The 18,930-nt window shown below is 41.0% G+C and overlaps 1 protein-coding gene across 2 annotated transcripts in view; it reads right to left on the reverse strand.

Annotated features, from left to right (window-relative positions):
• plod2.L (procollagen-lysine, 2-oxoglutarate 5-dioxygenase 2 L homeolog) overlaps positions 1-18,930 on the reverse strand; it is an 83,525-nt gene that overhangs the window by 30,845 nt on the left and 33,750 nt on the right. For both annotated transcript variants that reach the window (XM_018263829.2, XM_018263828.2), the window contains exons 4-7: positions 18,641-18,804; positions 16,129-16,241; positions 13,156-13,219; positions 11,858-11,955 (exon numbers count right to left, since the gene is read on the reverse strand). In XM_018263829.2, coding sequence (XP_018119318.1) covers positions 11,858-11,955; positions 13,156-13,219; positions 16,129-16,241; positions 18,641-18,804 — 439 coding nt within the window. The remainder of the gene's footprint in view (positions 1-11,857; positions 11,956-13,155; positions 13,220-16,128; positions 16,242-18,640; positions 18,805-18,930) is intronic.

Here is an 18,930-nt window from a genome sequence, read left to right on the forward strand (position 1 = left end):
TCTCCGGCAATATGGCCTTAACTCACCCAAAGCAACTCAAAATGCCCCAAATCACACTAATTTAAACCGAGTATCACCTGATCATGCAAACAAATGCAAATCTGGAAAGATGCAAAAGTGTAAGCCCTCGAAGTTTTAAGCTGATGAGGGCCCATATAGGTCAGTGTTTTGGCCCTAATAAAAGGGTGGTTCACCTTTAAGATAACTTTAATACATTATAGAATGGCTAATTTTAAGCAACTTTTCCTTTGGTCTTCATTGTTTATTTTGTACGTTTTTTTTAATTATTTGCCTTCTTCTTCTGACTCTTTCCAGCTGACCCCCATTTTAAAAAACAAATGCTCTGTAAAGCTACAAATGTATTGTTATTGCTTCTTGTTATTATTCATCTTTCTATTCAGGCCTCTGCTATTCATATTCCAGTTTCTCATTCAAAGCAATGCGTGGTTGCTAGGGTAATTTGGACCCTAGCAACCTGAAATTGCAAACTGGCGAGTTGCTGAATAAACTGGCGAGTTGCTGAATAAAAAGCTAAATAACTCAAAAACCACAAAAAAGTTGCAAATTGTCTTAGAATATCACTCTCCACATTTGGGTGAACAACCTCTTTAACGCCACATATTTGGGCTATTAAGTTGGAAAAATACCAGGAATGCCACAAAGTGCCACTGAATCAGTTATGCTCTTTCTAGCCAAGTAGTGTACATTTATTTCACTTAGGGGCAGATTTAACAAGTGAAAATTAGAATTATAATTTCAAATTTAAAAATTCTAATTGTCGAGTTTATTTTAGTGTAATTCAACTAGGGAATTCGAATTTGAATTTCAAAATGTATCATGTACTGGCCTTTAAGAACTTGAATTCGACTACTCGCGCCTTTAAACCTGCCAAATTTCTGTCTATCCTATGGAATCAATTTGGAGTTGTTTGGTGGCATCCTGAAAATCAGGATGAAAAAACTCAAATCAAATTCGATTCGAGTTTGCCTGATTTGAAAAAATTATGTAAACTCGAAAATTGAGGTTTATGGGAGTTTTTATAAACTCCCAAAAACTCTAAATTCGACCCTTGATAAATCTGTCCCTTAGTGTAACAGTATTTCAAAGGGCAATTTAGTACTTGGGGAAAATTGATAGTATATGTGCACAGTGGCAAAGACAAACCCTCACAAAGACTTTGGAGCAAATTCACTAAGCGCTGAAGCGCCGAACGCTAGCATTAATTCGCTAGCGTTTGGCATTTTCGTTACTTCGCAAATTCACGAACACTGGCATAGATTCGCTAGTGTTACTTCGCACCCTTATGCCTGGCGAATTTTCGATACGGACGTAACTATGCAAATTCACTAATGTGCGCAGTGTACTGAACGCTACCTTTTACGTTAGACTTCCTTCGCCACCTCAGACCAGGCGAAGCGCAATAGAGTAGATAGGGATTGCTTCAAAAAAAGTCTTCCAATGTGTTTTCTACATTATGGGTGATAGGCTAAAAAAGATCGAAAAATTTTTTGGGGCTCCCCTCCTTCCCCCCTACATTTCCTGACTCATGGAACTTACCTATACAGTGGGCATATGTGTAGGGCAAAATACAATTTTTATTTGATGTTTTGAAGGTTTTCTAGCCATTTGTAGTGCTGATACGTATTCCTCCATTGAAATTTGAATTTGGCGCCGTATGCAAATTAGCCTTCGCTAGCGTAACTTCGCTTCACTTAGCGAATCAACGCTAGCGCAACTTCGCAATCTTACGCTACCCCTGTGCGCAACTTCGGATTTTAGTCAATTTGCGGAGCGCTGGCGAAACTACGCCTGGCGAAGTGCAGCGAAGCGCGGCGAAGTTGCGCCTGGCGCAACTACGAATGTTAGTGAATTTGCCCCAATGTTTCACAATAGTCCATCATATTTGCTCTTGCTTAGGAAAATACCTATCTTATTTCCATTTTCTATTTTCTTCCACTTTCTGGGCTACTCCCTTCCTTCTCCTTTCTTCTCTTTATGAAAATAAAACGTAATCATGACTGAGAAAACCCTTTGAAGTTAAATTTTTACTGAACATAGAAAAACAGACCTTGCTGGCAAAATATTCCCAAGGTAAAATAGAACTCCAGGATGTGAAAGATGCAGTTCCACTAATAAACTCAGGCACGTTTATTGCAGGACACTGAGCATGACAAGCAGCCAAGTGCTGTCACCGCTATAATCTCAAATTCATTTGTGCTTTAGGGGCTCAGAAAAATCTGTGGGTTTGTTGATGAGACAGAAACCACACACTAATGTTAGTAGGAAAGAAGCAAATGTTTTCCATTTGACATCAGGCTGTCATAGTCTAGTCCTTCTCTTGTAAGGCCGATTTTCCCCCTGTAATGTCATTTCCTTTTTCCATGTTGCTTGAATAAGCTGACTTGTCAGTGAACACAAATATCTGACTAGGGAAAGATTAATCCCTGTAAAGAGGCACATGCAGAATTCGCAGGAATCTGAGGTCACACTTCTACATGCATGCATTATCACTTAGCCCCTTAGGCACTGTAAAAGCAGAAGGCATTTGTGTCTTTTTTTTTTCACATGAAAAAATAAAGTTGTACTTAGGATCAGACGTTATCATTTAATATTGAGGGTTTATTTCATTTAGAACAAAACAATACTTATGAGCCATAATAAAAAGGCAAATAAGCATAATTAATTTTTTATGTAGAGTGCCTTTACAGAGTGTACAGGACCACTGCTAAGCTAATATTTATTAAATGTATGTCCACCAGCTGCAGCATGCAACTATATTGTCAGTAATCAAATCCAACTTTAAACACAGTCACATCAAAAATAAACATATCTTTATATATAACAAGACTCATTACAGGTATAGGATCTATTATCCAGAATGTTTGGGGCCTGGGGTTTTCACGATAAGGGATCTTTCCATAATTAGGATGACCAGACCTTATGTCTGCTAAAAATCATTTAAACATAAATAAACCCAGTAGGATCGTTTTGCTAACAGTATGGAGTCATGCAACCTAGCTAGGATCAAGTACAAGGTACTGTTTTATTATTACAGAGTAGGGATGTAGCGAACGTCGGAAAAAAAGTTCGCGAACATATTCGCGAACTTGCACAAAAATGCGAGCGGTTCGCGAACGGTTCGCGAACCCCATAGACTTCAATGGGAAGGCGAACTTTAACATCTAGAAAAGACATTTCTGGCCAGAAAAATGATTTTAAAGTTGTTTAAAGGGTGCAACGACCTGGACAGTGGCATGCCAGAGGGGGATCAAGGGCAAAAATGTATCTGAAAAATCTGCCTGTGTGTGCTTGGAAGAGATAGTGTAGGGGGAGAGCTGTTAGTGATTTCAGGGACAGATGATAGTAAGTTTGCTGGCTAGTAATCTGCTTGATACTGCTCTGTATTGGAGGGACAGAAGTCTGCAGGGATTTGAGGGACATTTTAGCTTAGGTAGCTTTGCTGGCTAGTAATCTACTGTTCTCTTTAAACAACTGCCATACGTTGACCTTGTAGGCATTGTTTGCCCAGTTTTTTTGGACGCAGCCACTGAAGCACAGTTGCCATAAAAAATATGCCATATAAATGCTGAAAATAGTAATTTTTCGCCATACGTTGACCTTGTAGACATTGTTTGCCCAGTTTTTTTGGTTGCAGCCACTGAAGCACAGTTGCCAGAAAAAATATGCCATATAAATGCTGAAAATAGTCATTTTTTGCCATACGTTGACCTTGTAGGCATTGTTTGCCCAGTTTTTTTGGTCGCAGCCACTGAAGCACAGTTGCCAGAAAAAATATGCCATATAAATGCTGAAAATAGTCATTTTTTGCCATATACGTTGAGTCAACGTATGGCAAAAAATTACTATTTTCAGCATTTATATGGCATATTTTTTCTGGCCTCTGTGCTTCAGTGGCTGCGGCCAAAAAAACTGGGCAAACAATGCCTACAAGGTCAACGTCGTTGACCTTGTAGGCATTGTTTGCCCAGTTTTTTTGGCCGCAGCCACTGAAGCACAGAGTCCAGAAAAAATATGCCATATAAATGCTGAAAATAGTCATTTTTTTGGTCGCAGCCACTGAAGCACAGTTGCCAGAAAAATTATGCCATATAAATGCTGAAAATATGCATTTTTTTGGTTGCAGCCACTGAAGCACAGAGGCCAGAAAAATTATGCCATATAAATGCTGAAAATATAAATTTTTTTGGTTGCAGCCACTGAAGCACAGAGGCCAGAAAAATTATGCCATATAAATGCAGAAAATATGCATTTTTTTGGTCGCAGCCACTGAAGCACAGTTGCCAGAAAAATTATGCCATATAAATGCTGAAAATATAAATTTTTTTGGTTGCAGCCACTGAAGCACAGAGGCCAGAAAAATTATGCCATATAAATGCTGAAAATATGCATTTTTTTGGTCGCAGCCACTGAAGCACAGTTGCCAGAAAAATTATGCCATATAAATGCTGAAAATATAAATTTTTTTGGTTGCAGCCACTGAAGCACAGAGGCCAGAAAAATTATGCCATATAAATGCTGAAAATATGCATTTTTTTGGTTGCAGCCACTGAAGCACAGAGGCCAGAAAAATTATGCCATATAAATGCAGAAAATATGCATTTTTTTGGACGCAGCCACTGAAGCACAGTTGCCAGAAAAAATATGCCATATAAATGCTGAAAATAGTCATTTTTTGCCATACGTTGACCTTGTAGACATTGTTTGCCCAGTTTTTTTGGTTGCAGCCACTGAAGCACAGAGGCCAGAAAAAATTAAACCAGTAGGGTTTGCACCCTAGTTTGTAACGGTGGCGGAGGGAGGAGGAGGACGCTAAAGGACAGCTGTGTGTGGAGTCATGAGGCTTGAAGAGAAGGACAGCTGCATAGAAGTCAGAACAAGTCTTCCGGCGTGCAGTAACCCTCCGAGATCCACCCCTCATTCATTTTAATAAAGGTCAGGTAATCGACACTTTTGTGACCTAGGCGAGTTCTCTTCTCAGTTACAATCCCTCCTGCTGCACTGAAGGTCCTTTCTGAGAGCACACTTGAGGCTGGGCAAGACAAGAGGTTCATGGCAAATTGTGACAGCTCTGGCCACAGATCAAGCCTGCGCACCCAGTAGTCCAGGGGTTCATCGCTCCTCAGAGTGTCGATATCTGCAGTTAATGCCAGGTAGTCCGCTACCTGCCGGTCGAGGCGTTCTTTGAGGGTGGATCCAGAAGGGTTGTGGCGCTGCCTTGGACAGAAAAACATTTGCATGTCTGACGTTACAGACTGGCCAAAGGGCTTTGTCCTTGCAGGTGTGCTCGTGGCAGGATTACTGGCACCTCTGCCCCTGGAATGTTGATGAGTTCCTGAAGTGACATCACCCTTAAAAGCATTGTACAACATGTTTTGCAGGCTGGTTTGTAAATGCCGCATCTTTTCGGACTTGTGGTATGTTGGTAACATTTCTGACACTTTATGCTTGTACCGAGGGTCTAGTAGCGTTGCGACCCAGTACAGGTCCTTCTCCTTAAGCCTCTTGATACGGGGGTCCTTCAACAGGCATGACAGCATGAAAGACCCCATTCTCACAAGGTTGGATGCAGAGCTATCCATCTCCGCTTCCTCATTATCAAGGACTGCATCATCCACGGTCTCCTCCCCCCAGCCACGTACAAGACCAGGGGTCCCCAAAAGGTCACCACTAGCCCCCTGGGAAGCCTGCTCCTGTTGGTCCTCCTCCTCCTCCTCCACAAAGCCACCTTCCTCCTCTGACTCCACTTCTGGCACCTCTCCCTGCGTTGCAGCAGGTGCCTGGGTTCGTTCTGGTGATTCCGACCAGAAATCGTGCGCTTCCAGCTCCTCGTCACGCTGGTCTACAGCCTCATCTGTCACTCGTCGCACGGCACGCTCCAGGAAGAAAGCGAAGGGTATTAGGTCGCTGATGGTGCCTTCGGTGCGACTGACCATATTTGTCACCTCTTCAAAAGGTCGCATGAGCCTGCAGGCATCGCGCATAAGCACCCAGTAACGGGGGAAAAAAATCCCCAGCTGTGCAGATCCAGTCCTACCACCCAGTTCAAAAAGGTACTCGTTGACGGCCCTTTGTTGTTGCAGCAGACGTTCCAACATAAGGAGCGTTGAATTCCAGCGAGTCTGGCTGTCAGAAATCAAACGCCTGACTGGCATGTTGTAGCGCTGCTGAATGTCAGCAAGGCGTGCCATGGCTGTGTAGGAACGTCTGAAATGGGCCGACACCTTTCTGGACTGGGTGAGAACGTCCTGGAATCCTGGGTACTTGGAGACAAAACGTTGGACTATTAAATTTAACACATGTGCCATGCAGGGCACATGTGTTAAATTGCCTAGTCTCAACGCTGCCAACAGATTGCTTCCATTGTCACACACCACTTTTCCGATCTGCAGTTGGTGTGGGGTCAGCCACCGATCGGCCTGTGACTGCAGAGATGACAGGAGTACAGATCCGGTATGGTTTTTGCTTTCCAGGCACGTCATCCCCAAGACAGCGTGACAACGGCGTACCTGGCACGTCGAATAGCCTAGGGGGAGCTGGGGGTGCACAGGTGTGGAGGAGGAGAAGGAGGACCCAGCAGCAGAGTAAGAAGAAGAAGAAGACGAGGTAGAGAGCGATGGAGGAGTAGAGGTGGTGGCAGAACCGCGTGCAATCCGTGGCGGTGACACCAACTCCACTGTTGTTGTTGAGCTACCCATTCCCTGCTTCCCAGCCATTACCAAGTTCACCCAGTGGGCAGTGTAGGTGACATACCTGCCCTGACCATGCTTGGAGGACCATGCGTCAGTAGTCATATGGACCTTTGGCCCAACACTAAGTGACAGAGATGCGGTAACTTGGCTCTGCACATGTTGGTACAGGTGTGGTATTCCCTTTTTAGAAAAAAAATTGCGGCTGGGTACCTTCCACTGCGGTTTCCCAATTGCTACAAATTTGCGGAAGGCCTCAGAGTCCACCAGCTGGTATGGTAAAAGCTGGCGGGCTAAGAGTGCAGACAAGCCAGCTGTCAGACGCCGGGCAAGGGGGTGACAGTCAGACATTGGCTTCTTACGCTCAAACATGGCCTTCACAGAAACTTGGCTGGTGGCAGATGACTGGGAATGGGAACAGGTGGTCAAGGTGGAAGGCGGAGTGGAGGGTGGTTCAGACGGGTCAAGGAGAGCAGAGGTAGAGCAGTAAGATGCTGGACCAGAAGGAGTGTGGCTTTTAGTTTGCCTGTTGCCTTTGAGGTGTTGCTCCCAAAGTGCTTTGTGCTTGCCGCTCATGTGCCTTCGCATAGAAGTTGTACCTATGTGGCTGTTGGGCTTACCAAGGCTCAGTTTCTGACTGCACTCATTGCAAATTACAATGCTTTTGTCAGAGGCACACACATTAAAAAAATCCCACACTGCTGACTTTTTGGAAGTGTGCGATCTGGCGGTAACAGTAGAAGTTGGCGGCATTGGCGGCAATGGCGGGTGCGTTGGCCGGCTGAACACAGGTGCCGATACATGTTGTTGCCCTACTGATCCCTGCGGGCTGTCCTCCCTGCTTCTTCTAAGTCTTATTCTCCTACTGCCTCTCTGACTCTCCGTCTCTCCATCTGAACTACCCTCCTCTTGCTCTCTTCTACTAGGCACCCACAAAACATCAATCTCCTCATCATCATTCTCCTCAGATGCATCAATTTCTTCTGACACATCACAGAAGGAAGCAGCAGCGGGGACCTCCTCCTCATCACTCATTATGTCCATCTCTATCGTGTTCTCTGCCAGAATTAAATCTGGTGTAAGGTCCTCATCTCCTTCATCTTCTTCTGGCAATAATGGTTGCGCATTACTCAGTTCAAGAAACTCATGGGAAAATAACTCCTCTGACCCCAGTGAAGAAGGGGCACCGGTGGTGGAGGAAGTGTTACGTGGGGTGGCCATAGCAGTGGAGGATGAGGAGGATGTTGTGGTAAAGTTAGAAACGGTAGAGGATGGGGTGTGCTGTGTAAGCCAGTCAACTACCTCTTCAGCATTTTGGGAGTTCAGGGTCATTGGCTTTTTAAAACTGGGCAATTTGCTAGGGCCACAGGATTGCATAGCAGCACGGCCCCTAGCACGGCCTCTGCGTGGCGGCCTGCCTTTGCCTGGCATTATTTTTAAAAAAACAACAACAAAAACAAAAACTCAGTTGGTTTTTCTGGAAACGATAATACACACAGCTAGATGGCGGGTTGAAGAAAACAGTGTGCAAATAATGCCTACAAGGTCAACGTATACACTACTACAGCGGTGGATACGGATTACGTAAAATATATGAATGCTGCTTGAAAAAAGTAACTCAAGTGGTTTTTCTAGAGACGATAATATTATCAATATTTAGACAAAATGTGAACAAGCTCACACAGCTAGATGGCGGGTTGAAGAAAACAGTGTGCAAATAATGCCTACAAGGTCAACGTATACACTACTACAGCGGTGGATACGGATTACGTAAAATATATGAATGCTGCTTGAAAAAAGTCACTCCGGTGTTTTTTCTGGAGACGGTAATATTATGGATATTTAGACAGAATGTGAACAAGGTCACACAGCTAGATGGCGGGTTGAAGAAAACAGTGTGCAAATAATGCCTACAAGGTCAACGTATACACTACTACAGCGGTGGATACGGATTACGTAAAATATATGAATGCTGCTTGAAAAAAAGTAACTCAAGTGGTTTTTCTAGAGACGATAATATTATCAATATTTAGACAAAATGTGAACAAGCTCACACAGCTAGATGGCGGGTTGAAGAAAACAGTGTGCAAATAATGCCTACAAGGTCAACGTATACACTACTACAGCGGTGGATACGGATTACGTAAAATATATGAATGCTGCTTGAAAAAAGTCACTCCGGTGTTTTTTCTGGAGACGGTAATATTATGGATATTTAGACAGAATGTGAACAAGGTCACACAGCTAGATGGCGGGTTGAAGAAAACAGTGTGCAAATAATGCCTACAAGGTCAACGTATACACTACTACAGCGGTGGATACGGATTACGTAAAATATATCATGGCTGCTTGAAAAAAGTCACTCCGGTGTTTTTTCTGGAGACGGTAATATTATGGATATTTAGACAGAATGTGAACAAGGTCACACAGCTAGATGGCGGGTTGAAGAAAACAGTGTGCAAATAATGCCTACAAGGTCAACGTATACACTACTACAGCGGTGGATACGGATTACGTAAAATATATTATGGCTGCTTGAAAAAAGTCACTCCGGTGTTTTTTCTGGAGACGGTAATATTATGGATATTTAGACAGAATGTGAACAAGGTCACACAGCTAGATGGCGGGTTGAAGAAAACAGTGTGCAAATAATGCCTACAAGGTCAACGTATACACTACTACAGCGGTGGATACGGATTACGTAAAATATATGAATGCTGCTTGAAAAAAAGTAACTCAAGTGGTTTTTCTAGAGACGATAATATTATTAATATTTAGACAAAATGTGAACAAGCTCACACAGCTAGATGGCGGGTTGAAGAAAACAGTGTGCAAATAATGCCTACAAGGTCAACGTATACACTACTACAGCGGTGGATACGGATTACGTAAAATATATGAATGCTGCTTGAAAAAAGTCACTCCGGTGTTTTTTCTGGAGACGGTAATATTATGGATATTTAGACAGAATGTGAACAAGGTCACACAGCTAGATGGCGGGTTGAAGAAAACAGTGTGCAAATAATGCCTACAAGGTCAACGTATACACTACTACAGCGGTGGATACGGATTACGTAAAATATATTATGGCTGCTTGAAAAAAGTCACTCCGGTGTTTTTTCTGGAGACGGTAATATTATGGATATTTAGACAGAATGTGAACAAGGTCACACAGCTAGATGGCGGGTTGAAGAAAACAGTGTGCAAATAATGCCTACAGGGCAAATAATGCCTAAAAGGTCAACTTATACACTACTACAGCGGTAGTAAAATAAAAAAAAGTAAAATAAAAAAAAAATGAATATTAAAAAAAAAAAATTAAAGTTGGTGCTGCTGAACTACTAGGAGCAGCAGATTAGCACACCAGTCCCACTCCCCAACACTGCTAGACTAATAGCACTGGGCTCTTATAGTAGTAGTAGTAGTAGTAGTAAAACAACAAAAAAATAAATAAAAGCAGTCCTTACAAGGACTACTGTTATTGCAGCAGTCAGCAGATGAGATCAGAAGCAGGACAGCTGCCCACTGCAGCTACATACAGAGCACTGCAGTAGAAGGTAGATTACTAGCCAGCAAAGCTACCTAAGCTTAAATGTCCCTCAAACCCCTGCAGACTTCTGTCCCTCCAATAACAGAGCAGTATCAAAACGATTACTAGCCAGCAAACTTTCAACTGTCCCTGAAATCACTAACAGGCAGCAGCTCTCTCCCTACACTATCTCTTCAGCACACACAGGCAGAGTGAAAAAACGCTGCAGGGCTTCGGTTTTTATAGGGAAGGGGAGTGGTCCAGGGGAGAGCTTCCTGATTGGCTGCCATGTACCTGCTGGTCTGGGGTGAGAGGGCAAAAAAAAGCGCCAACAATGGCGAACCCAAAATGGCGAACGTCGCGCGACGTTCGCGAACTTCCGGCGAGCGCGAACACCCGATGTTCGCGCGAACAAGTTCGCCGGCGAACAGTTCGCGACATCTCTATTACAGAGAAATGGGAAATAATTTTTAAAAATAAGAATGGGGCAAATTTACTAACGGTCGAAAATTCGCCAGTGATGACTTTGCAGCATTTGCAACACTTCGACAGGCCTAAATTTGCTACAACAATGCCAATTCACTAGAATGTGACGTTGCCTCCAGGGCGCCGAATGCTGGCGAATTTTCGCTAACGTTACTTCGGCAATCATAGCGAAGACTCGCTAGCGTTGGCTAATTTGCATACGGCGGGAAATTATAAAGTTGTATGCAAGTATATGTTGCACATACATTACATTACACAAGTCTAGGGAACCTTAATAAAAAACATAGAGTTGTTATAATGCCCCTACACATGAGCCCAGAGTATAGTTTATGTTCCATATGTTAGGAAATGTATGGGGGAACCCGGTTACCAAAAAAAAAAAATTTAAGGACTTTTTCAGGCTATCACTCTGAAAAAAGGAAAAGACACCAGCGTTTTTTGGGACTTAGAAAAATTTTCCACTAAAAATTTAGGAAGTCCTATGCACTCCATTGCACTTCGCCTGGTCTGAGCTGGCGAAGGCAAGTCTGGCTAAAGAGGTAACGTTCAGTAAAATCTGCATCTTATTGAATATGCGGAGTAACGTTCATTCGCCAGATCGAAAATTCGCCTGGCGATAGAGTTCGAACGATTGCTAGCGTCTGTCTTTTTGGCTAGCGAAGTTATGACTGCCCCCATTAATAAATCGGTGAAGTGCCTGAATGACGTCACGCTGGTGAATTTTTGCCAGCGTTAGTCACCTCACCCTTTAGCAAGTCTGCCCCTATGCGAGATGGCCTTCCCCAATTCAGAGGTCTCCAGATAGTAGGTTTTCAGATAACAGATCCTATACCTGTACTAGGAATACTAGTGCCATGCACTAGTGAAGTATCTCTAGGTGCAAAACATCTTCCCCATGTGTCATTACTTCCCATTCACACAATGAGGAAATGATCTGCCTCTGGCAGACGCAGGCAGCTGGGGACCATTTGGGAAAGGTTAGAAGCCCCTTTATTGAAGCAAGTGTAAACAGGAACGTCAGTATGCAAACATCTCGAAATATTTAAATAAGAAAAATGTTCGAAAATTACTATAAATTATATTTCAGAAGCAACACACAAGGCAGGCAGCACACATGATATAAGACATACTGTACCTTTGTTGGGCCATTTCCATGTATTAAAGCCGGCAAGGTTTCATACTGCGAATTCCGAACACGTGCTTTTCCATCTTCAAAAGCTAAAATAACTTCATCTGCAACGCAGAACATGAAGTTAACTTATTTATTTACATTTTTGTAAACACCATGAATCCGTGCAAACTGACTCTAGTCTAGGAATATCAATATTCTCTCCATGCCTAAGGGACTAATTGTGCCTGAATAAGCGTTAATAAAGTCATGTTTATTGTTTGTGGACAGATATAAATACATTGCTATTGTTGAACTGACATCTTCAAAAACATATCTCTAGTTCTAATTTGGTATGTACAATACCAACTTCCTTTGAGTGGGGGATTACCGTGGTGCATGACCTTATTTCCAGGCTAAGGAAAGCCTACTCTCCAGATTAGTAGCTGGATCGCAGATTATATTATATGTAGTGTCTATGTCAGTCCCCAAATGTTCACTATTTCACACCCTCACAAATGAAATTATGGCAGAACACAGTAATACTACTAATAGCTGCTAAAGCTTTTATTAGGGACATGCAACAGGGGAAAGGCCTAGCTAACATAACTCATCTAATCTGGTTTCAATGAGCTCATGATATGTACAGGTATAGGATCCATTATCTGGAAACCCGTTATCCAGAAAGCTCCTTATTATGGAAAGGTCATCTCCCATAGACTCCATTTTAACCAAATAAGGTAAAACTGATTTCCTTTCTCTCTATAATAATAAATTAGTACCCTGTACTTGATCCAAACTAAGATGTAATTAATCCTTATTGGATCCGTTATCTGGAAAACCCCAGGTCCAGAGCATTCTGGATAACAGGTACCATACATGTATAAGTAAATCTTCGTCAATTAATCACTCAGCTAAAAGCTACAATCGAAACTGCTTTAAATTCAATGTCAAAAGACCCTAAACCTAGCTCAAAATTAAAGCGTATCAAACATTTTAATCAACCTTTATATAAGGGTTTTGATTAACTGATTATTTTTATCAACCTTTATATAAAGGTTTCGGAAACTGACTTTTTTTTTCAACTTTTATATAAGGGTTTTGGAAACTGATTATTTTTATAAATTAAATAGATTTTATAGATTAAATAATTTCTTCTTTGTTCCTGGCAGTGCAAATATTTTTTTTTTCCTAATTATAATTTGTTACATTTTCACATTTTCGTATAATTTCTTACATTTTCCTACAAGCCTACTACCTTATATATTATTAAACATGGAAACCCTGATGGATAAAAATATGAAAAAGAATCTGAATGGTCATACCAAGTGCTCCATTAATGTTCTGGAAAATTCTTGATTTGTGATCCAGTGTGATATTGATGTTGCCCTAGAAAACCAAACATATGTGTTATCTCTCCACACATTTTAAATTCATTTTTAACAAATACTTTCAGAAGAAAAAGTTTAGGGGCATGGAGTTAGTTCTTCTTAAAGGGCCCCAGAAAGCTTAGGAATGCCTAGAATGCATAATTTCATGGCACGGAATAAGATCTGAAAGTACAGCGCACGTAGGAACCTAAGAAAGCACTTCTAGCTCTCAAACAAGATAGAAGGTTAATTCATTTCTTTTAAAGGGGTTGTTAACCTTCCAAACACTTTTTCTCAGTTCAGTTGTTTTTAGATTGTTCACCACAAATAAAGTCTTTTTTCAATTACTTTCCATTATTTATTTTTTTACTGTTTTTCTAAAATCTAAGTTTAAAGTTGAATGTTGGTGTCTCTGGTGTTTGAGTCTGGCAGCTCAGTAATTCAGGTGTAAACTCTAAACTGTTACAATTTTGCAACATTTAGTTGATACATTTCTCAGCAGCATCTCTGGAATATTAGCAACTATTGTATCAATTCTAACAACTACCTTTAATGAAACCCAGAGATTCTGCTCAGCAGGGACAAATATAAGAAATGTATCAACTAAATACATCAATTTAGAACAGTTTACAGAGCTGCTTCAGAAGGTGAAAAATGACACTTTACACTTCATTATTAGAAAAACGGTGACACATAGAAAATAGAAAGTAATTGGAAAAAGTCATTATTTCTGGTGATCTATCTGAACAACCCCTTTAAGAGGCACCTGAGCTCATTACTTTACTTTTAGGTAGACTTGGTTTTTATCTAAAAACATCGAAATCCTTTTTTTAAGATTTTTATGACAGCTGTAAAGGAATTTTTTTTTTCAGCTAAAAATCCAGGCCAATATTTTATTTCCAAACAAAGAGATTTAATTATAGTTTCCATTTTATTTGTATGGAAATTCTAAAAATGAACTGGACAGTGGGACATCTTAATCCTTTAAATAATGCTTCAACATTTTTGGAAAGTTACCTCAATGGTAATTCACAATATTTCTTATGTTAAACAACCTAAAATGAGAAAACTATTGTATGAGAAATATCATCACATCAGTATTCAGTGAAGTCATACAGAACAGCATATGGCAACTTTCACTCTTCTAAATGGAATTGAGGTTTGGCAACAAATATAGAAGCAGGCAGTAGCAGGTTTAGTTTCCTCAAATACAGCCATTATAAATCAGACACAAGTACAGACCTGCAGCTGCATCCTATTTCTTACTGGCATTTACTGTATAAACAATATACACAGAAAACTCATTTACAAACATAGGTGCTCAATTGCACAACCAAAGCCAAACCATTTTATATTCATGTGCTAAAATGAAATAGCTACACAGTATTATATTTGTCTACAGTGTCACTTTGCATTAACTGTACATAGACTACACTGGAAGATTAGACAATTTTATTATGGTACAAAAAAAAGTTAATTTAGAATTTAGACCAGAAGGTGAGGGAATGCCTGCATTTCCCAAGAAAAAGGAGCAAAAGGAATCAGACTATATAAAGTTTTGCTATTATGTGAGATGTCTGAAACATATTTATGCTCACAAAACATATATATATATATATATATATATATATATATATATATATATATATATATATATATATATTTGCCCTAGATATGAGGCATTACCTCCAGTTAAAGGAGAAGGAAAGTCGTCTTGCACTTGGGGGTGCCAAAAGTTAGGCACCCCAAGTGATTGTATTTACTTACCTGAAACCCCGGGCCTGTGCTCCTATCAGCAGAAAACTGCACCGGCCCGGGGTTATTACTGCGAGTACCATGGAGCGCTTCTCTTCCAGCTTCTTCTTCAAATTTTAGATAAAGTTTGGCTTTTTGCGCAGCCATGCAAAGAAAGAGGAAGACAGGAGAGGGTCACTCTACGGTGCTCATTGGAAGAACCCTGCGCCGGTGCAGTTTTCTGCTTATAGGAGCACCGGCCCGGGGTTTCAGGTAAGTCAACACAATCACTTGGGGATGCCTAACATTTTGGGAGTGCCTAACATTTGGCACCCCCGAGTGCAAGATGTCTTTACTTCTACTTTAAAGGTGCCTAATCAAAGGGGTGCTGATTAGTAGGGCTCTCACAAAAGGTGTGGCTCAAAAAGAAAGAAACCCCCAGAATGAGAGTGACTTTGTTGCGATCCTTATTAATGTAGATTAAGGTGACTGACCAGATGAGGGGAGAGCTGGCTGTGAAGGAGTCATGGATTGGCATGGATAAGGGTGCGTAACTGGGCAGATCATGGGCAAAATTTGAAGGATCAGCAATGCAACAACAGAGGTGCCTACATTTTTTTGATGTTCATCTTGTACAGTCAGCAAAGTTTTTACAAGCTGGTGCTTTTTTTTTATTATACATGTGCTAATGTGTTCATTTTGTGCACTATCCCACTGTAGTTCCAACTACAATGGAAGGAGTAAAAATGCTCTATTATGGGCAAAAAATATGGCAATGTGACTCCAAATTTGCACTTAGCACACTGCACTTGTAAATGATGCTGATTTTGTTGTCAAAGTCTTTGAAAACACAATAACGTTTATATTGATAATACATAAATACTGTATTATCTGAAAAAGACAGGAGGAGAGCACACACCACTTTCCAGAATCATGAAACATTAAGTAAGCAGCCATACATCAGAAGGATAATTTACGTGTGTCATGTAGTCTAACTAGTGACAGCCCTACTAGGGTACTAAGGACCCTTTTTTTTTATCTCTAGGGCTGACAAGATAAGGTGCCATGATGTGCTTTTCATTCACCCCTTAATACATTAAAATAAAAAATACTGTACCCCTCCCAGTTTTTCTCCCACAATTACACCTAGGGAGCAGGAACGCTAGACTTCCCCTTCCCCAATGAGCATCTTACCCTTTGGGTTTGATCTATGTAGATTTTGGTGTAGAAAAGTTGATCATCGTCGTTATCCTGGAGATTCCATTGCTGCACAATTTGTTTAACATATGGCAGATATCCGATAAATCCTAAAACGCAGAAAAGTAATAATGTACCATCATACCTTTCATATAACAGTTAGGCTGCTGCTGATTGTATGATCAAAAGGCTTTTAATAATTCAGTGTTTTTTTTTTACATGCATGTCAGTAAATATTGGCATAAACCGTGGATGCACTGAATCCACTATTTTATGATTTGGCCAAATCCAGAATCCTTTGTGAAAGATTTCCAAACTGAATCGGAACCCTAATTTGCATATGTAAGTTAGGGAAACAAGGGGGAAAGAGAACCACGCACATAGCTTGTGGTTTTACTTTTTTTTTTTTTTTTTACTTCCTAGTTTGTGAAAAAAATTCATGTGTTTTTTTGGATTCAGATTTCGTTTGGCCAGGCACTTGGATTGGGCAGGATTTGGTGCATCCCTAATTTTGTCAGATATTATAGCTAGTGATGCACAAATTCTTTCTCCATGTTTGGTTTTGCTACAAATTTCTGAGTTTTGTCGGCAGCAAAAAGTTTTGTGGAAACAGAGCCAAAAATTCGCAATCCCATAGAATTTTGGGCACCTGAACATCAGATAAGCATAGCTGTCAGATAGAGGTAGAAAGGTCGTGGGCAGTGGCGGAACTACCGGGGGAGCAGGGGGTGCGAGCGGGCCAGGGCCTGCACCCCCTCAGGGCCCACTGGCAGCGCTGCGCGCCACTGAAATCCCCCCAGCAGCGCCGCGCGTCACTGAAATACGGCCGCACGGAGGGGGAGGGGCCGAGCTGCGCGTCACGCACCAGGGCCCGCCCCCCTCTAGTTACGGTGCTGGTCGTGGGAAAGATCATAGTTATAACGTGTATGGCCACCTTTAGAGCCCTGACATTTCTCCCCTGGGGAATGAAAAATGAAGACCAATTGAAAAGTTGCTAATAAATAGCCATTCTATAACATACTAAAAGTTACATACTAAAAGAACTACTAAAATATTTTCCATAGAAAACATGGTCCTATGGGCTGCATACTCTGAGCAAAACAGTCACTGCCCAGTTTTTTTCCATAAAAATATAAAATAAAATCAAGGGTGTCCTTAATTTTCCTCTTTTTCGCTGTTCTTTTTTTTGGAAAGGTCATCAAATGAGATTGGGCAAATTAGGCAGATCCAATCATTTGACCCCAGAAAAGAAAGAAAAATTTAAAGGCCCTTATGATATGATACACTGATTTGTCATTGCTGTTCCAAGATCTTATAATGTATATAGCATGGTACAGTAAAACTCAAAACGCCACCAAATATTAGATGGATGCTGCACCCACAGATCAAGGTCCCTAGCATGGTATTTTTCTCTCTATGAGATAGTCAAGATTGTGAATATTGAACTGCCTAGAGGGGATCTATTTTTCATTAACAGTCTTTTGTGACTTGTCAGCGGATGATTACAAATGAGCGTGGATACTGGGAGAACAGGGCTTACTAAGAGAAAGCATATCTGCGCCAGATGCAGTATATTAATGGAGCAAACAAGCCATAAAAGCTCAGACTCTCATCTCCAGAGTCCTGAGAAAAAAGGTCAGCCAGGCTGATTGAAGGCTGAAACAGTTCTATGCAGAGAGATTTGCTAGCACATTCTGTCTGAGGCTTGAGTAGCTTCCAAACCAGGCTTAGGCCTCCCTAGCAATTTCATAAAGGTGGTAATTTCAAGAATGGTTTGAAACTGAAAATATATTTTTGTTGTTCTTCAAAACAAACATTAGAACAACAGAAGTACAAGGGACAAGTATACCATTGTCTTTGCAAGACGGTAAAAATGCACCACTTAACTGGGCGATTTCAGTGAAGTAAAACTGCCAGGTTACCACTAATATGAACACAACCATCCTGAAAAAACCATACCTTTAGGGATCCACATTGCATAAGTAAATAGCTAGAATTAATCTGGCATTGAAATTAAAAGGCCAGCCTAATATCATAGTATTATCATCAATATTTTAACAGACTGCAGAATGCATCAGACTTCTGTTCCCCGTTTTAAGCAATAGCCCTGCAGTTGGTAGGCATTTAATGGGTGCACAAATGAAACAGCACTAAATGCATTTTAAAAACACATACATGGGGTGTAACTATAGAGGACACAGACTCTGCGGTTGCAGGGGGCCCAGGAGGTATAGGGGCCCCATGAGGCCCTAATTAATAAACATTTTCGATAAATATTGGTGAAATAAATCAACCGATAAACATTTTGGGGGCCTGAAATTAATTTGCTGTGGGGCCCAATAATATCTAGTTACACCACTGCACATACATACCCTAAATGCAAAAGGAAATGCCATTAATATCAGATATGAGTACATTATACATGTCAGTGCCATCCGTGGTGATCAATGACAGTGGCATCTTGTTGTCAGTGTTGTGGCTTTAGAATTCACACCAGAATGATATTTACCTCCTGAATTAAGGAATCGTTTCCCACTGCGCACAACAGGATACTTGTCAGCCAGTCTTTTATCCGGCCATATTAATCCTTCAGCAGCAAAAACAACCTTATGGTTAGACTGCTGGAACTTTAGCAGCACTTCCTCTGGGCCTCCAGCAAAGATAACATCATAGCTGTAAAACAAAAGCAGAACACATATTTTCATTAGCATCAGTGTCTGAATATATTGTTTTAAATTACTGTATAGGAATGATATCCATGCCTTACAGTCTATTTGTATCCTTTATTTATATAGTATG

This window comes from Xenopus laevis, chromosome 5L (assembly GCF_017654675.1).
Source record: "Xenopus laevis strain J_2021 chromosome 5L, Xenopus_laevis_v10.1, whole genome shotgun sequence".
Lineage (NCBI taxonomy): Eukaryota > Metazoa > Chordata > Amphibia > Anura > Pipidae > Xenopus > Xenopus laevis.